The sequence below is a fragment of the Thalassophryne amazonica genome, chromosome 2, assembly GCF_902500255.1.
Source record: "Thalassophryne amazonica chromosome 2, fThaAma1.1, whole genome shotgun sequence".
In the NCBI taxonomy this organism is placed as follows: domain Eukaryota; kingdom Metazoa; phylum Chordata; class Actinopteri; order Batrachoidiformes; family Batrachoididae; genus Thalassophryne; species Thalassophryne amazonica.
In genome coordinates, this window is record NC_047104.1 from 7,302,000 (window position 1) to 7,326,651 (window position 24,652).

General features: G+C 44.1%; 2 protein-coding genes across 3 annotated transcripts in view; one reads left to right on the forward strand and one right to left on the reverse strand.

Moving 5' to 3' along the window:
* LOC117501554 (AT-rich interactive domain-containing protein 3A-like) overlaps positions 1-12,422 on the forward strand; it is a 159,633-nt gene extending 147,211 nt beyond the window's left edge. The window contains 4 exon segments of the mRNA XM_034160453.1: positions 2,672-2,931; positions 6,673-6,948; positions 7,473-7,565; positions 12,186-12,422. Of these exon segments, the coding sequence (XP_034016344.1) occupies positions 2,672-2,931; positions 6,673-6,948; positions 7,473-7,565; positions 12,186-12,376 (820 nt within the window). The 3' untranslated portion in view covers positions 12,377-12,422.
* Positions 12,423-21,730: 9,308 nt separating this feature from the next.
* LOC117522104 (semaphorin-7A) overlaps positions 21,731-24,652 on the reverse strand; it is a 32,883-nt gene continuing 29,961 nt past the window's right edge. For both annotated transcript variants that reach the window (XM_034183490.1, XM_034183484.1), the window contains 2 exons: positions 24,255-24,319; positions 21,731-23,467 (listed from right to left, as the gene is read on the reverse strand). In XM_034183490.1, the coding sequence (XP_034039381.1) occupies positions 23,142-23,467; positions 24,255-24,319 (391 nt within the window). In that variant the 3' untranslated portion in view covers positions 21,731-23,141. The remainder of the gene's footprint in view (positions 23,468-24,254; positions 24,320-24,652) is intronic.

Consider the following 24,652-nt stretch of genomic DNA (forward strand, 5'->3'; position numbering starts at 1 on the left):
TTTACGTCTTTGGGTGTGACCAAAGTCCCCCTCACAGGTTTACGTCTTTGGGCGTGACCAAAGTCTCCCCCCCCCCCACAGGTTTGCATCTTTGGGCATGATCAAAGTCCCCCCCCCCACAGGTTTATGTCTTGGGTGTGACCAAAGTCTACCCCCCCCCCCCCCCCCCCCCCCCCCCCCCACACACACAGGTTTACGTCTTTGGGTGTGACCAAAGTTCCCCCCCCATAGGTTTGTGTCTTTGGGCGTGACCAAAGTCTCATCTCACATACTTGAAATTCCAAAGTCTCCCTCCCCCCACACGTTTGCATCTTTGGGCATGACCAAAGTCCCCCTCAAAGGTTTACGTCTTTGGGCGTAACCAAAGTCTACCCCCAAACGTTTGTGTTTTTGGGTGTGACCAAAGTCTCCCCCACAGGTTTACGTCTTTGGGTGTGACCAAAGTCCCCTCACAGGTTTACGTCTTTGGGCGTGACCAAAGTCTCCCCCACCCCCCACACACACACAGGTTTACGTCTTTGGGTGTGACCAAAGTTCCCCCCCCCCCATAGGTTTGTGTCTTTGGGCGTGACCAAAGTCTCATCTCACATACTTGAAATTCCAAAGTCTCCCTCCCCCCACACTTTTGCATCTTTGGGCATGACCAAAGTCCCCCTCAAAGGTTTGTGTCTGGGCGTGACCAAAGTCCCCCCCACACACACACATTTGCGTCTTTGGGCGTGACTACAGTCCCCCCCCCCACAGGTTTACGTCTTTGGGTGTGACCAAAGTCCCCCCCACAGGTTTACGTCTTTGGGCGTGACCAAAGTCTACCCCCAGACGTTTATTTTTGGGTGTGACCAAAGTCCCCCCCCCCACAGGTTTACGTCTTTGGGTGTGACCAAACTGTCCCCCACAGGTTTACGTCTTTGGGCGTGACCAAAGTCTACCCCCCCACACACACGTTTGAGTCTTTGGGCATGACCAAAGTCCCCCCACAGGTTTACATCTTTGGGTGTGAACAAAGTCTACCCCACACATTTGCGTCTTTGGGCGTGACCAAAGTCCCCCCCCCCACACACACACACACACGTTTGCGTCTTTGGGCGTGACCAAAGTCCACCCCCACAGGTTTACGCCTTTGGGTGTGACCAAAGTCCCCCCCCACACGTTTACGTCTTTGGGCGTGACCAAAGTCTATCCCCAAACGTTTGTGTTTTTGGGTGTGGCCAAAGTCTACCCCCCCACACACACACACAGGTTTACGTCTTTGGGTGTGACCAAAGTCCCTACCACAGGTTTACGTCTTTGGGCGTGACCAAACTCTACCCCCAAACGTTTGTGTTTTTGGGTGTGACCAAAGCACCCCCACAGGCTTACGTCTTTGGGTGTGACCAAAGTCCCCCCCACAGGGTTACGTCTTTGGGCATGACCAAAGTCTACCCCCAGACATTTGTTTTTGGGCGTGACCAAAGTCTACCCCCCCACACACACGTTTGCGTCTTTGGGCATGACCAAAGTCCCCCCCACAGGTTTACGTCTTTGGGTGTGACCAAAGTTCCCCCCCCATAGGTTTGTGTCTTTGGGCGTGACCAAAGTCTCATCTCACATACTTGAAATTCCAAAGTCTCCCTCCCCCCACACGTTTGCATCTTTGGGCATGACCAAAGTCCCCCTCAAAGGTTTACGTCTTTGGGCGTGACCAAAGTCTACCCCCAAACGTTTGTGTTTTTGGGTGTGACCAAAGTCCCCCCCACAGGTTTACGTCTTTGGGTGTGACCAAAGTCCCCCTCACAGGTTTACGTCTTTGGGCGTGACCAAAGTCTCCCCCACCCCCACAGGTTTGCATCTTTGGGCATGATCAAAGTCCCCCCCCCCACAGGTTTATGTCTTTGGGTGTGACCAAAGTCTACCCCCCCCACACACACACAGGTTTACGTCTTTGGGTGTGACCAAAGTTCCCCCCCCCCATAGGTTTGTGTCTTTGGGCGTGACCAAAGTCTCATCTCACATACTTGAAATTCCAAAGTCTCTCTCCCCCCACACGTTTGCATCTTTGGGCATGACCAAAGTCCCCCTCAAAGGTTTGTGTCTTTGCGCGTGACCAAAGTCCTCCCCACACACACACACACACACATTTGCGTCTTTGGGCGTGACTACAGTCCCCCCCCCCCCCCCCCACAGGTTTACGTCTTTGGGTGTGACCAAAGTCCCCCCCACAGGTTTACGTCTTTGGGCGTGACCAAAGTCTACCCCCAGATGTTTATTTTTGGGTGTGACCAAAGTCCCCCCCCCCCGCACAGGTTTACGTCTTTGGGTGTGACCAAAGTCTACCCCCCCACACACACGTTTGAGTCTTTGGGCATGACCAAAGTACCCCCACAGGTTTACATCTTTGGGTGTGACCAAACTCTACCCCCAAACGTTTGTGTTTTTGGGTGTGACAAAAGCACCCCCACAGGTTTGCGTCTTTGGGTGTGACCAACGTCTCATCTCACATATTTGAAATATTCTACCAAGTTTACTCCAAATCTGAGCATGACTTTTTGAATAATCGTGTTCAACAATGGACAGACACATGGGACTGGGGACATGACCCCCACGTGTTACTACACACCCAGATTTAACATTCTTTAACCGGACTTTCTCATTGTTTCTGTGTTCTGGTATTTGTGTTTGTGCTCCTGTTCAGGTACATGAAGTACCTCTACCCGTATGAGTGTGAGAGGAAAGGTCTCAGCTCTCCAGGTGAACTTCAGGCAGCTATCGACAGTAACCGCCGTGAGGGTCGTCGTCCGAGCTACAGCAGCAGCCTCTTCAGATTCTCGCCCTCTCCAAGCACTGCCCCCCACATCCTCTCACCTCCCAAGATGCACCTTTCAGCTCTGGGGGCGGGAACCTCAGGGACCCTGAACGGCCTGCAGGCCTCCACAGGACCCTCCGTTAAAAAAGGTAGTCGCCATCAGGCCGGCCGCGTTGTCGTTAGATGACTCTTGATGGTGTTGTTAAAATATTTTGGGCCGTATGTTGATGACTGATACAAAAAGGAGACATGGCAGCATGTGTCTAAGTTAAAAGAAAATACTAAAAGTGATTGAAGTTGGTGCTGGTTTATCTTCTGATGGAGATCATGTGTTGAGAAGCTTCAGGGAGAAATGCTGCCCTCTGTCAGAGAGAAAAGACATTGCAGGGAAACAAGAAGCTTCGCTTTCATCTTTACTATTCCACATAATATCAAATTAAAACATGACATTAAATCATAAATATTAATAAAATAAAATGTAGGAATGAAACAGAAATATTTAATTAAAAAATATACAGTACAGTTCTGAAAAAATAAAATCCTCTGGAAAATATGAGATAGATAGATACAGTGAGGAAAATAAGTATTTGAACACCCTGTGATTTTGCAAGTTCTCCCACTTAGAAATCATGGAGGGGTCTGAAAATTTCATCTTAGGTGCATGTCCACTGTGAGAGACATAATCTAAAAAAAAAAATCCGGAAATCACAATGTATGATTTTGTATGTATGATATAATTTATTTGTATGTTACTGCTGCAAATAAGTATTTAAACACCTATGAAAATCAATGTTAATATTTGGTACAGTAGCCTTTGTTTGCAATTACAGAGGTCAAACGTTTCCTGTAGTTTTTCACCAGGTTTTCACACACTGCAGCAGGGATTTTGGTCCACTCCTCCATACAGATCTTCTCTAGATCTTTCAGGTTTGGAGTTTCAGCTCCCTCCAAAGATTTTCTGTTGAGTTCAGGTCTGGAGACTGGCCAGGCCACTCCAGGACCTTGAAATGCTTCTTACGGAGCCCCTCCTTAGTTGCCCTGGCTGTGTGTTTGGGGTCATTGTCATGCTGGAAGACCCAGCCATGACCCATCTTCAATGCTCTTACTGAGGGAAGGAGGTTGTTTGCCAAAATCTCACAATACATGACAGAAGAGCACCCCCAGAGTATGATGTTTCCACCCCCATGCTTCACGGTTGGGATGGTTTTCTTGGGGTTGTTCTCATCCTCTAAACATGGTAAGTAGAGTTGATTCCAAAAATCTCTATTCTGGTCTCATCTGACCACATGACCTTCTCCCATGCCTCCTCTGGATCATCCAGATGGTCACTGGTGAACTTCAAACGGGCCTGGACATGTGCTGTCTTGAGCAGGGGGACCTTGCTGCCCTGCAGGATTTTAAACCATGACAGCATCATGTGTTACTAATGTAATCTTTGTGACTGTGGTCCCAGCTCTCTTCAGGTCATTGACCAGGTCCTCCTGTGTAGTTCTGAGCTTTCTCAGAATCATTCTTACTCCACAAAGTGAGATCTTGCATGGAATCCGCGACCGAGGGAGATTGACAGTCATCTTGTGTTTCTTCCACTTTCTAATAAATAATCATAACAGTTGTTGTCTTCTACCAAGCTGCTTGCCTGTTGTGCTGTAGTCCATCCCAGCCTTGTGCAGGTCTACAGATTTGTCCCTGGTGTCCTTAGACAGCTCTTTGGTCTTGGCTATGGTGGACAGGTTGGAGTGTGATTGATTGAGTGTGTGAACAGGTGTCTTTTATACAGGTAACAAGTTCAAACAGGTGCAATTAATACAGGTAAAGAGTGCAGAATAAGAGGGCCTCTTAAAGAAAAATTAACAGGTCTGTGTGAGCCAGAATTCTTGCTGGTAGGGAGGTGTTCAAATACTTATTTGCAGCAGTAACATACAAATAAATTATTAAAAAAATCATACATTGTGATTTCTGGATTTTTTATTTTTTTTTAAGATTATGTCTCTCACAGTGGACATGCACCTAAGATGAAAATTTCAGACCCCTCCATGATTTCTAAGTGGGAGAACTTGCAAAACCGCAGGGTGTTCAAATACTTATTTTCCTCACTGTAGATAGATCAATAGATAATTAGTGCTCTTCTTTGCACTCGGGTCGCCACAGCAAATACAAGGTGGATCTGCATGTTGAATTCGCACAGATTTTATGCTGGATACTCTTCCTGATGCAATTCCACATTACATGGAGGAATCTGGCAGGGGTGGGGTTTGAGCTGGCAACTTTCCACACTGAAACCAAGTGCACAAACCACTTAGCCACCACCCCCTAATCACTCCTAATACTACTACTACTACGACTATTATTTTTAGAATAATTATTCTATTACTAACAATATTCTGCTGCTACTTTACCAGTCAAAACTTTGGACACACTTTCTTATTCAGTTGAATGTGTCCAGAAGTTTGACTGATGGTGTATATGGCTGTGTGTGTGTGTGTGTGTGTGTGTGTGCAGGTTGTCCAGGTGGTTTGCACACAGTGTGTGATCCACTTTGGCCCCGGGCCCTCACCTTTCCAACCCATTAATAAGGCTGTTTTCACACAGTGGACTCCAAGCGCGGTGCTGATTACTGTCATTAGCTGCTCTCACGGTCTTACTGACGTTGCTTTGGGCTGGAATGTGGCTCTGCTGTCAACCCTGATGGGAATCTGTGTTTAGACTTTTTCTTTCCCATTCTGTCACTTTGTGACCCGCTTAAAGCCTAAAGTGGTTTTATTCTGTTTAAATCGATGATTTTTGATGAAGAGTTTTAAGGGAACAGTCGTGTGTGTGAGTGAAGTTCATGCGCTTTTCTATCTGCATCACACGCTCAGAGTGCTTTACAGTTATGCCTCACATTCACCCCAATGTCAGGGTGCTGCCATACAAGGGGCTCACTACACACCAGGAGCAATAGGGGATTAAAGACCTTGCCCAAGGGCCCTTAGTGATTTTTCAGTCAGGCGGGGATTTTGAACCCATGATCTTCTGGACTCAAGCCCAACACCTTAACCACTAGACCATCACCTCCCTTATTAAGTACAGGGACTCACCTTTGACCACAGATACTTTTTAAAAACTGTGACAGTGAACAGTCACAGGGGTTAAAAGCCCAAAAATAAAACTAAATTTCATACAAGAAAATAGATCAAGTCCATGCTTGATTCTTCTGTGTGCCTCCTGGCAAAGAAAGAAAGTCTTTTCACTGGTCCACCGTGAAGCTGTTTAATAGACCAAAGGATCAGTGACACTCTGAGGGAACACAAGCTACGATACGATGTCCATGTGGACATGATCCAGCAGGCAGATACCTCAGTGTTGAGGACTCGAGCGGCTGGAGAAGGTTAAGGACACGACCACGTGCCTCCGATCTGCAGCAGATAGATGTTGACTTTGGAGAGGTGGTGATTTGTCAGTCTGGGTGGTTGCCATCCAGGACCCAGGACAGCTCCGTGGTGTGGCAGATGTTGCCACACTTGGCCGTGTCACTGTCCAAGTACCCAAGGGCCTGACTGTGGGTCCAGATAAAGATCTGGTGGTTCATGTTACCTCAGTTATGGTGATTGAAGAATCTGCTTTAATCAGTGCTCTTCTAGTTTTTAATTGCCTGATATAATCAGATTTAATTACATTTAAGTTTTGTTGCCATGTTTTTCTTGTGTTTCACTTCAGTTTCATTTCAGATTTCAGCGATATTCAGAGTTCAGTGGATCTGCAGGTCTCTGATTGTGAAACAGAAGCAAACTTTTGGATTTTCTGCTGGTTTCTGTTCCTGGTTTAATTTATCGGTTCCCCTGGGCCCTTTAAAAAAAAAGGTTCTTGCACAGCACTTTTAACTCTTACATAACCTTAATTCTTTCTTCCAGATGACCTGACCCCTCCCATGATGCAGGCGAGGCCCCCCATGGCGCTGGCCCTGGGTCAGCAGCAGGTCGCGGGTTTGGCCCGAGCCGCCACCCTGGAGCAGCTGAGAGAGAAGCTGGAGACCAGTGGTGGTGGCGGAGGGGAGGGGCCAGAAAGGAAGATGGCACGCCTGGCCGAGGAGCAGCAGCGTCTGATGCAGCAGGCGTTCCAGCACAACCTGCTGGCCATGGCGTCTCAAATGCCCATGAACCTGCGCCTGCCTGCTGTCACCACCAGAGGTCAGTGTTGTCATGGTTACCCAGCTGCTGTTTGTGAGTCACACTGAGTCACAGCTGCAAAATAAAATGATGGTGACATGAGCATGAACGTGATGATACTCTGATGATAAGCATTTCAAACAAAAAAATTAAAAAGTTCCAGGTCAGACTGAAGCTGTATGACTACAGATTACAGTCACGAGACAAGCGAGGGAAGCCACCAAGACACGCAGCTCTGGAGACGCACGCTTCAGTGGCTGTCATTGGAGAGAGGACACTAACTTTATCTCTATGGCAACAGCACAAAATAAATGATGGGGGTAGTATTCAGAGTTTGAGTATTTTTGAGGACGGTATTTTGGGCGACTGGTCATGGACGTCGGGCCTCTTGAAAATGCATACCGCCCTCCAAAAGCATGTTATTGTATTATTAGTTTTTGCAGTGAATCAGCAGCAGTGTGTGTGTGTGTGTGTGTGTGTGTGTGTGTGTGTGTGGCTGTGGGGACACGTGTGGTCACTGTTTGTGTGCATGTGTGTGTCTTCAGATGAGAAGCAGCAGGACATGTCTCTGAGCATCTCCACCAATGGGAACGCCAGCATCACCGTCTCTGTGGAGGTCAATGGAACCATCTACTCAGGTTAGGTTCTTCTCAGTTTCAATTCATTTCAATTTATTCAATTTATAACGCTCCAGCTCACAACAATGTTGTCTCAAGGCGCCTCACATGAAAACAATCCTCTGGGTTCATCACGCTGTGGGGACCAGTCCCGGCTTACCAAAACCCAGGTCAGGCTGGAAAGCCTAGTTTTGTGTTTCATGGAACTGCTGGATCAAAGTTCAAATCAGGATCAAAGTTCAGCAATAAATGTTCAAGGTCAAATATAAGACATCAAAAAAGTTGCAAAAAGTTATAATTACAAGATCAGCAGTGCTGTTGGTAATTATCACTCGAGGCGGCGCGTTGTCTGGTTTTGGCTGGTTTTCGATGCATTGACACTTGTGTTGTAATATCAAAGTTCTTTTTTGCATTTTTCTGTCTACGTTAAGAAAATAAATAATGTTGAGAAGTTTAAAAACACATTAATATTTGATGGACATAACATTTGCTCTCTTCAGAAATGACACACTGTACCTTTAATCCAGCAAGACGGGCAGAGTTTTTCTGTCATGTTGACAGTTTAGGGGGTTTTTCAACATTTTTGAGTGGGATTGCACACTTTAAAAAAAAACAATACGAGGGCTGTCAATAAAGTATAGGTTCGAAAAATTAAGCTGGTTTTCGGTGAAAATTTTAACGGCTGATGAGAGATTTTGAGGTGATACTGTCGCTTTAAGGACTTCCCACGGTGCGAGACGTCGCGCAGCGCTCTCAGGCGCTGTCGTCAGCCTGTTTCAAGCTGAAAACCTCCACATTTCAGGCTCTATTGATCCAGGACGTCGTGAGAGAACAGAGAAGTTTCAGAAGAAGTCGGTTTCAGCATTTTATCCGGATATTCTACTGTTAAAGGAGATTTTTTTAATGAAAGACGTGCGGACGGGTCCGCGCGTCGGGACGCAGCCGGCGCGGTGCGGCGGCACAGGAAAAACACCTCCGTGTTGATAACCATTTGTAAAATCCAGGCAGCTTTTGATGGCTTTCAGTGGAGTGAGTATATGAGAAATTGTTTAACAGCTGGAGATGTTCCAACTTGTCCTTAAGGCTTCCAACAGAGGTGGTTTTCCTGTGGCGGAACGTCGCGGCGGCTGCGAGCCGACGCTGCAATCCATCCGCACGTCTTTCATTAAAAAAATCTCCTTTAACAGTGGAATATCCGGATAAAATGCTGAAACCGACTTCTTCTGAAACTTCTCTGTTCTCTCATGACGTCCTGGATCAATAGAGCCTGAAATGTGGAGGTTTTCAGCTTGAAACAGACTGACGACGGCGCCTGAGAGCGCTGTGCGACGTCTCGCACCGTGGGAAGTCCTTAAAGAGACAGTATCACCTCAAAATCTCTCATCAGCCGTTAAAATTTTCACCGAAAACCAGCTTAATTTTTCGAACCGTGTCCACTTCGATGTGTCTCACAGGTTTAGAAAAAATTTTGATCAAACAACGCGCCAGTCTCTCAGCAACTTCTCAGACAAAGGAATTCCGACGAGGGGCTGGACGACTCCTCCCACAAGGAGTGCTCACAGGCGAATGACGTCACCGACAGGCGTGGAAAAACTCACGCATGCGCACGAGGGTTCAAGCATGTCTGACATAAAAACATATGAATGAAATCCATATAGTTTTTGAAAAAAATAAAAAGGACCTATACTTTATTGACAGACCTCGTATAACCCCTAATTGCTAAATCTGGACTGATTTGATTATCAAATCAGAATCAGATTTATTGCCAAGTAAGTTCTCACATACAAGTAATTTGATCTGGGGTCATTGGTGCATAAATAACAATAATAAAAAGAAAACGAAAAAAAAAATTGTTCTGTAAGAAGTAACAGGAAGTAGTAAAGAAGAAAATTTGCTCTTTTAATGATGAAACCCTGGATGAAAAACTTTCTGAATCAGTTTTTTACATTTTACTGTTTCAGTGAAGCCCCTTTCACACCGGGGGTGCGCCTAGTTGCTCCCAGTTGCGCCATGCGTCATTATGACGACGCCGCGTGGAATCAACTCAGTGCCGAGATGATGCAGCTCGGCGCCTGATGCAGCTCGGCACCACAACAGCGCGAGGGGCGCAAAGGAGGAAGCAAGTCGGGCGCCGAAAAATTAAACCTGTTTAATTTTTTTGGCGTCCTGTGCTCGACGCAGAAAGGAAGTGGTTCCAGCGCCAGTCGGGGTAAAGAGGCGTAACTCGGGGCAAAGAGGTGTTACCCGGCATGACTCGGAAGCCAATTTATGATTCCTGCTGTGTTCCATTGTTCCCGCAGTATAAATCACGCAGGACTGTTTTTATACTGTGTACTTAATGCAGTAAAAACTACATGCTGAAGAAAAACGACCACAGGAAAAAAATGCTGATTGCAGCTCAGCTCCTCTGTGTGGAGCTGTCTGGTGAAGAGACGCACTGAGAAGCAGCTGCAGCTTCTTCTCTCACAAATGTGTTTGAATAAAATCCATAAAAGTCCTGCTCACAGACTGATTGCCAGAAATATCCAGTAAAAAGTCTGAACATCATTTTTTTTTTCACTGTGAGATGTTGTGTTCTCTCACTCTGAGCTGCAGCGCTGTTCTGCTCGGCTCTCTGCCGGCTGGGGTGGGGCGAGCAGGCAGTTCAGCACAGACACAGTCTGGCTGGATTACAAAACTCCCTGAGAGCAGGCCACAGTATAACGGTGCTTTCGTAACACTATAATGGTGTAACGCCGTTGTTCCATTCCCTGGGGAGAACCCTGAAGATCAGTGATCAGTTTCCAGTGATCAGGATCAAATGTTATTTGGGATCAGTGATCAGGATCAAAGGTGAGGATCAAATAGTACTAGTTGGAATCAATGATCAGGATCAAAGGTGAGGATCTAATAGGACTTGTTGGAATCAGTATGACGATGTGTGTCGGAATGGTTAAGTCTGGCTTGGTTTGCGTTTCCACTGCCGGCAGAACCCTTTTGCTAGGCAGACAGAACACTTAAATATGAGCGCGTCATCAAGCACGTGTCCCCTGTTGTGTGGCTTCTCCGCTCCACACACAGGGAAAACAGAGTAACTTTATTTAATTTAATTTTTTTCTTGGTGGATAATGGGATTTATTTTCATCGTGTGCAGACAGAATCGACTGATGCTTGTGGTAAACTCTGAGACATTAATGATGAGGCACCATGACTCTCGTCTTGTTGTGGCACAAAGTGTTGTCCTCTGGTAACATGCACCCGGAGCAGACAAACACAGAGGAACTTGTTTCTTCATCCACAAGAAGGACTTAAAGTATTTTCAGATGTCGTTTTCCAAAATCAGGACGCTTTATGTGCATAAGTTTTTATTAGGCTGTGATGATGAATCCGAATAAAAGGAACAGGTCAGATTAAAACTTTATATTTACTCCGTGTGTGAATGGTTTTAATATTTGAAACAGTCTGTTTGCATGAGCATTACAGTTTTCAGCCAATCAACAGACAGCAACAATGGACGTATTTATGAGTAACTTAAGTTACTTATGAGTAACTTAAAAGAAACTTGTGTAAGCAATCGCATAACACCCCTCTCACCCCTTGATGATTTAGCCAGCGAATGCCAAGCGTATTAAAAATGCTCATGTACGCAACAGTCTAATAAGTTAGTGTAAGTTAAGAGCACATTGAAGGACATTGATATGCGTCGTAATACAGCAAGTACGTCAAAAGGTTTTGGGCATGCTTAAAATTTTCAGCGTATGCCAGCGTATGACTCATATGTTCAGCATATGTGGGACATAAGTTGTAGGTACGTTATGCGATTGTTGACAAATGTTTCTTGTAATTTACTCATGAGTCGAAATACATCCACTGTTGCTGTCCATTGATTGGCTGAAAGCTGCAGTCCTCATGCAAACAAACCTTTTCAAATATTAAAACCATTCACACACGGAGTAAATATAAAGTCTTAATCTGACCTGTTCCTTTTAGTCGGATTCATCATCACAGCCTGACAAAAACGTATCCACATAAACCATCCTGAAAAACGACATCTGAAAACACTTTAGTTCCTTGACGTGGCTGAAGAAATGTAGTGTTTTGAAGAAGTCCCCTGTGTTTCTCTGCTCTCTGTGTGTTTCTCAGCCTATTCACATCATTGATTAGGGTCAAAGCTGAGGATCAGAAATGAGTAATTGGATCAGTGGCCAGGCTCAGAGTTAAGTGATCAGGAGATAAAGGTTGCTATTAAATATAAATAATCTGGATCAATGATGAGGATCAAGTTCCAGTGATCGGGATCATTGATCAGGATTACGTATGAGTAATTTGTATTACGGTAATGATTAGGATCAAATGCTAGTGATCTGGATGAAAGATGAGGATCAAATATGAGTAATTTGGATCAATGGTTAGGATTAAAGTTCAGTGAGCAGGATCATATGTGAGGAATTAGGATCAGTGATCCTAATCAGTGTCCAATAATCTGGGTCAGAAGTTGGGATCAAATGTGAGTAATCAGATGAACCCTGATCAAAGAACAAACAGTCTCAGAAAGTTCAAATAAAAATGTCACCGGAGACGTTAAAGAGAAGCCTGGTTGGACTTTGGAGGAGGGTTTTGCCTCTCTGGTGTAACAACGGCTTTTTTTTCCTTCTCCTGCAGGAACTCTGTTTGCTCAGAAGTCTGGAGGGGCCTCGGGGTCTGCTCTGTCTGCTGCTGCTTCAGCACCCCCTGCTGGAACCAGCACAAGCTTTGGCTTCTCTGGGCCCCCGGTCCAGACCCTCAGCCCCACATCCTCCTCCTCTTCCAAGGGCCAAAGCTACGCTGAGCCGGCCCCGAAGGGCTCGCCTTAGGCTTTAGGCCTCGGGCGCCTCGGGCCGTGCTTCCCACGTGACACGACAGCACGAAAACAAAAAGAATAAACTGTTGCACAACAAATACCTCAACTACCCTGTCGACGAGCTCCCTGCAAATCACAAACATGGAGCTGGACAATATTAAACACACAGCTATGCATTTAATTACACACACACACACACATGCTAATCAACATGCTAAACACAATCAGCCAAAAACCCTGACAGGTTGACTCACAGCTGAACTTGAAAAGTTTTATGGTTTGTTTGTTGCCATTTTGTTGTCTTTTGATTTTGTTATAAGATGATTTTGCTTTTATTTTTTTTTTCCTCTCTTTTGACATACCTCAGATCACGTGACCGGCAGCGGCATCTTTACCTCAGGTGCTGTCGGCGCCGAATCCGAGTCAGCGTTATTTTTGTGTGCGTTTTGTCCTGGTTGGCGTCAGGGAAAGTCGCCGTCGTCACACGCTGGAGCTTCTTTCTGACCTCAGACTGTCAGATCAGCACGACATACCTCACATCATGGCTCCGCCCCCTTCTCCATGACACCTCCAAAAAGGCTGAAGGTTACATATGAACGCAAACCAGCTGCCTTTAAAGGGGTCATCTTGGTGGGAAGAAAACACCCAGTTTGAATCCACATTTCCTGGGTTTTTTAAGTAAACATTGATTTCCCACAATTCCCACATCCTTTAAAGACTGAAACGACTCATTTTAGGCTTCCGTTACGTATGTCACAGAGATCCATATCTGAATTCTTGTGAGGCACGCCCACTGGGTGGGTCTGCACTCAGACATGCCCACATAGTCTGGGAGATATACTTCTCATTTCAGACAGGGGGTGTGGCAAATAGCAGCCCCTCCCCTTTTAAGGCAGCAGGCACCGAAGCAGGCGGGTTTTTTCTGTTCTGGCAACAATTTTGTTGACCTCCCTGACCCTTTACCTCTTTAATATGACCCCTGTTAAGAGCAGATCAGCACCCAGCTGCTGTTTGGTGAACTCAGGTGTTTTTGGTAGAGATGGCAACTTCAACACTGCCGATCAACTCTGGGTTTTGGAGTTAACACCAGTGGGCTGTTTTTTTTTTTTAAGAGCCATAGAAAAAAAAAAAACCTGGAACAGTGAAATGAAAAAATGTTTTCCATCATCCAGACCGTGAATGAATGATCTCTGCTAAAATCATGTTGATACTTGAAACCTTCTTGTGATTGTGAGACACTGTGAACAAACTGCTTGGTTTTGTTTTTGTTGCTGCACCCCCCCCATCTGCAGTCTGGAGGTAGAAAGTGAAAATTAAATTTCACTGTTCCGGTTCTATGTTTGTAAAATGTCTTGTGACGTATGTGCTATTTGTGTGTAACGAGCTCAAACTGGGCCACGTTCTACTTTAACAGCTGATGACATCTAAGATGTTTACTCGTAGTAAATGGGGGGTGTGGCTAAAGGGGTGGAGTCAGAAACATGTATTTGGAGGACTGTTCTCTCACAAAGTGCCCTTTTAGTTCTAGATGTTTTGAATTTGCCATCTCTGGATCTTTGTAGCTGCTTCACAATCGTGTGTGTGTGTGTGAGAGCGTGCACGTATGTGACACTGACATCTCGCCTCTGACCTCAGCCTGACCTCTGCTGTAGGGGTCGTCTCTCTCTCTCTCTCTCTCTCTCTCTCTCTCTCTCTCTCTCTCTCAGGAAGCGTTGTGACAATTGATGCATGAACTCACTGTTAATTTCAAAAGTAAAAAAAAAGATTAAGTCTACGTGACTGTCCCTGAATACCTCATCGGACTCTCACAGGAGAGCAGCACTACATACCTCATACGGCCACAAGGCCGACCTCGTGTGGTGACTTTGTATGACCACAGAAGTCACGTCATGACCTCATACGGCCGCAGCGCTGACCTCATGATGACCTCATACGGCCGCAGCGCTGACCTCACATGACCTCATACGGCCGCAGCGCTGACCTCACGATGACCTCATATGGCCGCAGGGCTGACCTCGTGGTGACCTCATACGCCCGCCGTGCTGACCTCACATGATGACCTCATACGGCCGCAGCACTGACCTCACATGATGACCTCATCCAGCCGCAGTGCTGACCTCACATGATGACCTTATCCGGCCGCAGCGCTGACCTCACGATGACCTCATATGGCCGCAGTGCTGACCTCATATGGCCGCAGTGCTGACCTCACATGATGACCTCATCCAGCCGCAGTGCTGACCTCACATGATGACCTCATCCGGCCGCAGCGCTGACCTCACGATGACCTCATATGGCCGCAGGGCTGACCTCGTGGTGACCTCATACAGCTGCAGCGCTGACCTCAAACACTTGTCTGAACAAACATGAACGCGGCGGATGCATGCTCGCTAGTTCTTCCTTGTATTTACGTCTAGAACTGTATTATTCTATTTTAATTTTTTTCAAACCAGTGCAGATTTTCTTTCTTTTTTTGGAAATTCAGTTTTTGAGGAACACAAAAAGGCCAAGTTGACCTTAAATTTAACTGTGAACAACAAAAATGCAGTGACTTTTTTTTTTGATGATGCTTTTTAGATGTTTGGTTCACAAATCGTAAATATCATTGATCTGCTTCTTTAGTGGGAGAATTTTTTTTTTTCTTTTTCAGGCTTGTTTTTACTCTCACGTTGCTGCATTTGTGTGTCGTTTCTATGTGGCAGAGGCTTCATGACGTGCACGTCTGCTGTGTGACAGTCGTTCTCTGATTGCGCCATGCAGTTGAATGTAAGTACGCCAAAGTTAGCTACGTGAACCGGCTGTACGCACGAATACTTCTGTGGAAACGCACACACGCGTGTGCGTCATGCAGCAGCACAGTTGTTACAACCTGTAGAAGCTGTAGTTTGAATGCATTTTTTTTAAAAAAGAGAACAACATCCCCAGGTGTTTAAAATGTGCCGTAAGTTATTTTTTTGTGTACGGCGGACTGCTAACTGTGATTTAACACGCGTGTGCACAATCAGTGTGAACACACTCGTGTTCTTGTCCACATGAGCTTCTGCTTATTGCACAGCTAGTTACCAAAGACAGAGTGGAGCCCAACAACTGGCCCTGAATGGGGCGGATACTGGCCTCCATCTTGGAGTGAGATTTCCCGCTTCTAAACAACCAATAGGAGAGCAGCGCTTGCGCAATACCAAAGTGAGGGGCAGCGTCTCGGGCGCCAACCAATCACAAGCTAGGAGAGAGAGGCCAGTATCTGGCCCAGTTCAGGGCTGGTTATCGTGCTAAGACAGAGTCCTGACCTCACCAGTAGGTGGCGCAGTCAGCAGATTATTGTCCGTTTTGAACTGAAGAAAAAGTCATTTAATCTGGGGTTAGGGGGAAAAAACTGTGGATTTTGAATCACTTTCACTTGTTGAATGTTGAAATAAGTTCATTTTGTTCCACTGATGGGTTTATTGTTGGATTTGATCACAGCTGGAATTCAGAAAACAGTTAAAAGACGACGTCTTTCCTGAGCTAGTTCATTGACATCGGTTTTCAGAATAATTTAGTCTGGGTCTTTTTTCCTTTCCCCACAATACCAAACATGGACTGTTTCTGGACAGTTATTCAGAAATTTGAGCTGTTAATTTCCGCTTAATCCGGATGGATGTCTGTCTCCTTTGAACCCGTCCAGGTCATCTTGGCTGGTTGGAGGCGTTTCAGTGACCTTTAGTTCAGTTGATTTCAGCTCAGGGTTTGATCACATTCTGGACTCATCAGTACGTTGGCATCAGAATCCCATGTGACACATCCTTGTATATTCTGTAATGCTGATAAATGTTGAAGCCGCCTGAAAGTAGGAAATCAGCCAGCACCGGTTTCACTTCTTAACCGACTGAACAAACCGTTTCTCTCCTGAGCTTAATCCTTCGGAGAGTAAAGACTCTAAACCAATCAGACGCTGGACGCCAGTCGTCCTGCTGTCATGTTTTATTATTTATGATTTTTAGTAATATCTGCTTCTCAGACTGTATTCCCCTTCTTCTTTTTCTTCTGCACCTGCTTCGTTTTCTGTGTCACAAGCTTTTCTCCTGACTGAGCCCACCTGCAGGTGTTTGGTTCTACAGGTGCTTCTCAGGTTTCTTACCTGCATTGACGCATTCCTCTGATTGTCGTTTCTCCCACGGAACGTGTCAAACATTTCAGCGATGATCCCTCTTCCACTTAACGCCACGGCACCTCTTTCCCAGAACACGGAAAACTGTCTGCGTTCCTGCAGCTCCTGCTTGGAGCTGGACTGTAAGAGGAGAAACTAGAATGATTGTGAGACTGCAACAGAGTGACATAATCTTTTATAATACATTGTTTTTGATGAGTTGGATAGAATTGTAAAAGATCAGTTTGATTAGTTTGAATCTTTGAATAAATAGACGTTTACTATCACGAAAATCCTCAGTCGGATCAAAACTGTATTAATCTGTCCTGTTTCATTAATGAGAACTGAGATGCGAACACCAAGAAATTTCATGTTTGTGGTTGACCACATTCCAGAGAGGATCTTACTGTCATTTCAGAGTCTTGGTGCGTTGCTGTGAATATTTCTCCGTCTTATTTTATCTCAAATCTCTGCTGTTGCGAGATTGGATTTTTTTGGGAACCACGTCAACATTGAGAAGGTGCTAAAGGGCGTTCGTGCACTGAGGAGGTTTTCACCTGCATTTTGATTCGTGGTAACCTCTTAAGAAATTTGAGAAGTACCTCAGAAATAGATTTTAAATTACTTCAGCTGCATTACCACTTAGGAGACTGCAGGTGGCACCGCTGCCACAAATTTAGTTTAGACATTTTGGTAGCGCATACAATGGATGTGGGTGATATGAAGCCCCTCCCACCTCAGGACAGTGGGTGTGGTCTGCATGAAGCCCCTCCCAGGTAAGGGCAGTGGGCTGTTTAACTGGCACTTGATGTTGAAGGCAAATCAAGTACTGAGGGAAAGCGATCAGTGTTGCTTTTTTTGTGTGTGTGTGTGTGTGTGTGTTTCTTCGCGTGGTCTCATCACTCAGGAAGCTGTGAAGTTTGCAGAACGTTTGTCTCTCAGAGGATTAAATTTTAAAACTAACCTGATCTGTATAAATAAAACATGCGCATATGCAAATGGTTCTTGAATACCTCATTTATCGATTCGATGTTTTTGGCTTGTACAATGCTCCGTATATTCATCTGTGGGGTTTGTGCATATTTTTGTACTGTTGTTGTTATTATTATGGACATGTTGATAATGGTATTACTGATATTCTAGTTTTCTCTTTGATTAAAGCAAACAAAAAAAAAATAGGACAAAAGATGTGAATGCTTATAATAACTGGTTTGTGCTGATTGTAATTTAAGAGGAGCACTTTCCCAAAGTGGTTTTCACACATTCACTTTTGTTCATATTAGTAATATAAAGATATGGTTCTCAGGGCTTTAAACTTGTATGTCATGATAAAGTTTTACTTTATATCCTGTTTAACTGTGTGTGTTTTTCTCTTATTGCACTTTTAAATAGACCATGGTACAGAGAAACACTTTTACGCAAACTCAGCAGCAGTTTTTGGTATGGGTGAACCAGGCAGCCACCCGGGGCGGCATTTTTTCATGACGTGGTGGTGGGGGGACAGCAGCACTAAAAAAAAAAAAAAAAAAGCAGTTATCATATCACTGTGTGGAATTGGCAAATTGGTGCTCCCTGCAGCTGCTGGCACTCCTTGCTGAGGTGCACAGAACAGAAGCAGTGGGTGAGAGGCTCGGCGGTTGTCTCCTGCGTTGTCCCTGGGGACAGGCGCTCTATTCCCCATGCGCTCTGCTCTGCTTTGGCTCAGGACGGAGCATCCGGGTCTGCTCATTGAGATCCTGCTGTCCAGCTCCACAGAGTCTCTTCTGGCAGGGCAGAGTCCACTTAGGAGAAGAACCAGAGCTCTGCGCCACATTTCTTTGCGCATCAAAAACAAAAGAAGAATGAGGCAGGCAGTCAGTTTTAAAATAAAAGGTGTTTGAAAGCAGACAGACGGTGTAAGAACAGGTTTGAATCTCACCGGAGAGGACAAATTGCCTACTCATGGAAAAACAGTTGCAGAAAGGAGAGCCTATTTGTAAGAACGGTTTAGAACTTGAGCTGCGTTCACATTACGAGCTGAAGTGACTAATCTGACCATTTTTTGTGTGCCTGCATGTAATGCAGTCTACACTTGAACAAATTTCAAGATACATGTACTTAGTCAAGTTCTGGTAACCCTCAGCACATAAGATGGCTCCTCAACAAAATATATAATTAACAAAATATACAATTAATTGTACAACCCCAATTCCAATGAAGTTTGGACATTGTGTGAAATGTAAATATAAACAATACAGTGATTTGCAAATCCTCTTCACCCTATATTAATTTGAATACACCACAAAGACAAGATATTTAATGTTCAAACTGATAAACTTTAGTTTTTTGTGCAAATACGTATTTGCTCATTTTGAAGTGGATGCCTGCAACACTTTTCAAAAAAGCTGGGAAAGGCTCAACAAAAGACTGGGAAAGTTGATGAATGCTCATAAAGAACACCTGTTTGGAACATTCCACAGGTGAACAGATTAATTGGAAACGGGGGTGTCATGATTGGGTATAAAAGGAGCATCCTCAAAAGGCTCAGCCGTTCACAAGCAAAGATGGGTCGAGGATCACCACTTTGTGAACAGCTGCATGAAAAAAATTGTCCGACAGTTTAAGAACAATGTTTCTCAATGTTCAATTGCAAGGAATTTAGGGATTCCATCATCTACAGTCCATAATATAATCAGAAGATTCAGAGAATCTGGAGAACTTTCTACATGTAAGCAGCAAGGCCGAAAACCAACATTGAATGCCCGTGACCTTTGATCCCTCAGACGGCACTGCATTAAAAACTGACATCATTGTGTAAAGGATCTTACCGTGTGGGCTCAGGAACACTTCAGAAAACCAATGTCAGTTAACACAGCTTGTCGCTACATCTACAAGTGGAAGTTAAAACTCTACCATGCAGAGTGAAAGCCAAACATTAACAACATCCAGAAATGCTGCCGCCTTCTCTGGACCCGAGCTCATTTGAAATGGACAGACGCAAAGTGGAAAAGTGTGCTGTGGTCTGATGAGTCCAGTTTTTGGAAATCATGGACGTCGTGACCCCCGGACAAAAGAGGAAAAAGACCATCCAGACTGGTACCAGCGCAAAGTTCAAAAGCCAGCATCTGGGATGGCATGGGGGTGTGTAAGTTGCCCATGGCATGGACAACTTACACATCTGTGATGGCACCATCAATGCTGAAAGGTATATCCAGGTTTTGGAGCAACACATGCTGCCATCCAAGCAACGTCTTTTGCAGGGACGTCCCTGCTTATTTCAGCAAGACAATGCCAAGCCACATTCTGCACGTGTTACAACAGCGTGACTTCGTAGTAAAAGAGTGCAGGTACTAGACTGGCCTGCCTGCAGTCCAGACCTGTCAATCATTGAAAATGTGTGGCACATTATAAAGCGCAAAATACAACAACGGAGACCCCGGACTGTTGAACAACTGAAGTCATACATCTAAAAATTCCACCTACAAAGCTTCAACAATTAGTGTCCTCAGTTCCCAAACGCTTATTGAGTGTTGTTAGAAGGAAAGGTGATGTAACACAGTGGTAAACATACCACTGTCCCAGCTTTTATGAAACGTGTTGCAGGCATCCATTTCAAAATGAGCAAATATTTGCAGAAAAAACAAAGTTTATCAGTTTGAACATTAAATATCTTGTCTTTGTGGTGTATTCAATTGAATATAGGTTGAAGAGGATTTGAAAATCATTGTATTCTGTTTTTATTTACATTTTACACAACGTCCCGACTTCATTGGAATTGGGGTTGTATTTAATTTGACAACTGAGGTATGTGGGGCCGGTTGAGAGAACTAGATTAAGTGAGTAGAGCAGAGTATGAATGCGCCAAATCAAATTATTTGATGTGAGATTTGGGCTCCTTACTGTTTTTTTGAGCCGTCTGAATATGTCAAGTTTAACTGATGTATTTTTCTTGTTACCTTCCTTTGTGTATGTGCTCAGAGATCAGATTCAGTTCTGGCTGCTTTGTGTTTTCTATGTCAGCACTGGTGATGACGGCTGTGGGATCAGATAATGGTCAAACAAAAAAGATTCAGGAACAAATATCACAAGGACTCAGAAATGAACGGAGTCTCATCAGAAACTCACCATGAAACAAGAAGGAAAAAATCTCTCACATCTACAACAGGCATCTGCATACATCAGAAATGTCACAAGAGGACGTAAATCTAAGATCGATCCACAAAATGGTGTGACCACTTTTCACATTTAAAAATGCAGAAATGTTTTAGGTGGAAAAAACATAATTCATTTTTTTGGTGATCACCTGCGATTTCCAAAGAAATGAGAGTGTGTGTTATCCAACTTTTACAATAATTTTCCTGCAGCTGTAAACTCTTTTTGTTGTCATGTACACTCGCAAAATAATGAAATTTAAAATGAGACTTATCTTAATCATGAAATGTTTTTAATAGAGAAAAATAATCACATTTGATTTCATTGGCATTAGAATATTAGTAACATTTCAGTTTAGATTTTCTTTTGACCTACAGATGAAGACCAAAAATTAGGGAGAAAAAAGGCAAAACACTATGATCAAATTTCTATCAAATCTAAACCTTTAGCAGATTAGTTAATGCTCAGTGTTTACACATTTAGCCTAATATGTACAAACATCAAGCTAAATATTTAAATGTTGAGACAAATATGCACCTTAATGAAAAAGCTTAATTGTTCCTCCCTGAATGACAGATTAATAAAGTGTCTCATGACAAACATTTAGCATGTGAGGGCGTGTTTATTCAAATTTGCAATCCAGGGATGTTTTGTATAAGAGTTGTATTGTAGCCTGCAGGCTTTTGATGTCAATTGCAATTTCAGGGGCACTTCTAAAATATTAAAAATGATAATAAAAAATGTCAGTTTGTGCAAAATTTTGTTTTTTATAGGGGGGGGGGGTAGGGGTGCACTTGGAGGGGGTCTCGCCCGGGGAGTAATTCAGTGTAGAACCGCCACTGCATAAACATTTCATTTCCTCTTAAGTGATGAGGAAAAAAATCCTGACTGCTCAGACGAGTTACTGATCAGCAGGTTTCTTATCATAAGCCACCGCGGGGGGTTATTTTACATTTTAAAGGTGGCGCTGCAGATCTGCACAACATCAGAATTCACTGGCAAAATCCATTTCAAACACCACTCATTTTCTCGCCTGTAATCTTCTGAGGAGTCGAGTATCAATAAGTCTGAGGACATGGTTTCCAGTCCCACCTTCTGAATAATTACAGTCTTCTGCAGAATGATGTGAGGAAGATTTATTGTACTCAACTTACACACACACACAAAATATATATCGTATATATAGCCTTGCAAAGCTACAACATAAATAAATCACAGAACACATTCACTCACATCAAAAAACAAATTATAAGAAAAGACTGCACGAAAATCCAGATGTAAAAGAACAAAGTGCCAAAATTCTGGATTCAGATTCAGAGTCTCTATGATCTTCAAATACACTTTGCAGTGTGTCAAATGAAATACGGGGGGAAAGGCTCAGAGGGTGTATGCTGCCATAAACTGAAGCTGTCAAATATGAGGTAGTTTACAAGACCGGAAATTACAGCTCAGGAAGTTGCACCTTTAGACACAGTGATGGAGGAAATTTCAGAAACTGAAGTGTTACAAAACTCAAGTTATCTCCTTTTCTCAGCACTGGAGGCGACTGCATGCAGAAGAGTTTGTGTTGAAGCAGAAGAACAGAACGATAAAAACCTCAAGCTTAAACTGATGTTGCGGCTCAAAGTAAAAAAATGTTTGAAATGTTTTAGGTTGCATCCTTTTTGATATTAAGTCCAACGGGGTGTAACTCGGTCACGTGGGAGTCGGAGTTCGAGAGTCTACTAAAATGAGACTCTATGAGGCGCTCAGACCCGAGGGTGTGAAGACATGGAGGCGGGTGTGGACGTGTGGGTTCTGACCGTGCCAATGAAGATGTGGTTACTGGGTGTAAAAACAGTGTTTCTCAGCAACACGTTTCGTTGTGCGGTGGATGTCTCACCAAGTGATTTGACCTTTGCTACATTGGATCCAAAATGAACCCTTTCAGGGCAGTTCCGGGGTCAAGGCCTCATACATTTAGCTACATGCTCAACAAGGTTTGATAAAAAAAAACTTTGCAAATATTTATCAATAACAGCAACACTGGACCTTTGGCAACAGCAGTAAAGTTGAAGTAAACTCACCTATAGACGTGTGCCAGGTTGGTTGGAAATTGGAGTACAATAATTTTACCTTTGACCCCAATGAATGAATTTGACCAAAACAAACCATTTCAGGACAATTCAAGGTCGACCTTCATCCATGGATCAGGTTTGGTAAAAATCTGCCAACAAATGGACAAAATTGCTCCAAATGAATGACCTGTGATTATGGGTGTTGGACAATGTATGCAGCCCATGTTCCTGGAGAACACCTACCCCCCTCGCTTTCTATGTTGACCTGCTCTCACACACACACCTGATTAATTAATGCTGGTGCTTCCCAGCTCTTGATTGGATGGACACACCTGACTTCACTCTTTAGCTGTGGGTGGAGTAAAGTGAGAGTTGGAGAACATCCAGACGGTGTTCTCCAGGAACAGGGTTGGAGATCCCTACATGATGTTATTAAGTCATACATATAACAAGCAGCGATGTCACTAACTGCACAGATTCTTCAACACCGTCCATATCAGACAAATCCAGACCAGAGGCTTTGGAGTCTGCTCTGCTGCTCTGCTTTTCACCCGAAGCTGGTACAGCCTCAGGGTCTTACTGAACCCTTTCTCCTCAAACACACACGTGTAGTTTCCCGCCTCCTTTGTACCCATGTTGTCAATCAGCAGCAGGCAATCCTGCTCCTTCCAGCTGCAACCTGTTGACCATTCGTGATGTTGCCAGGTGTACTCTGCGTGATGGGAGGAGACCGGACAGCGCAACATGCACATGGACTGTGGAGGAATGTCCATGACAGTCACGGAGATGCCTGCAAACCAAACGAATGATGACATCAACAATGAGAAGTGCACATCTGAGGAGGTATTTACTTTGTTCTATTTATTATCAAGCAGGTTTCATCAGAATTTACAATGAGAGTGTGCCGGAGGCCGTGCGGCTGAATTAAAACATGCAAACATAACAAGCAGGTTCACTGGATCTTGTCAAAGTTTCTGGTTACAGTTCATTAGTTTTCTGTTTCATTCTTAAATGTAACGGAGCTGGAAGTTTATAGAAGGTGTTCTAATGGTTTTCAGTTCCTACAGAGAGTGCTGTTTTGACTCAGAACACCCAAGGTCCTTTGATGAAACCCAAAGTTCCTACGTGCTTTATGTTCCAACCCAACGCTCCCTTGTTATTTCTGTTCCAAACCAAAGGCCCTGCATTGCTTCTGTTCTGACCCAAAACATCCATGTTCTGTTTTGACCCAAACTCCCGCGTTCTTTCTCTTTTGATCTTGTGTCTTTCTGTTCAGACATATTTGACGTGTTGTTTCTGGTTTGTCTGATGTCAGTATTCCCACCGATATGTACTTAGTTTGGATCAACAAACTGAGCTGGGTGTGGTTCCACAGCATAAAAACATTCAGAACATCTTCACACAAATTTAAACATGTTAGAGTCCAAAAGCCCTGAAGAGCTCCGCTTATCAGCTCTTCTTTGACATCACACAAAGTCCAACTTTTTCATTTCCTTTTTTTTTTGTAAATGCACAAACATCTTTAAGTTAAAACAAACACTTTGTCTCTGTGTGTTTTAGTAAAATCACACATTCACCTTTTCCTTGGAGAGATGATTTGCAGATCATGTGGTTTCCTTGGTTCACATCCTGCAGCCTTCCACTGTAAGATGAAAAGTACATAAAAAACCCTTAACACGCAAATCTTTGAAATGTTCTGAAGTCTTTTGTTTTTATACCCTGATGAAGATTATGCTATTGGATTTTTATTTCAATGCACAAAACATTTTTGCATCTCAATAATTATTCACTTTTGGCAGTTTTCCTGCAAAACACTGATCATGCACCAACACGTGTGGGAAAAAAAGCAGAAGAGGAAAACAGTTCGGGGAGGGTTAACAGTTTGTCGGCAGATTAGTACAAAAAGAAGTAAGTAAACACCAAGATGAATGCTGCCTCAAACAGAACGGAAGATTCTGAAGACTAGAAATTGACA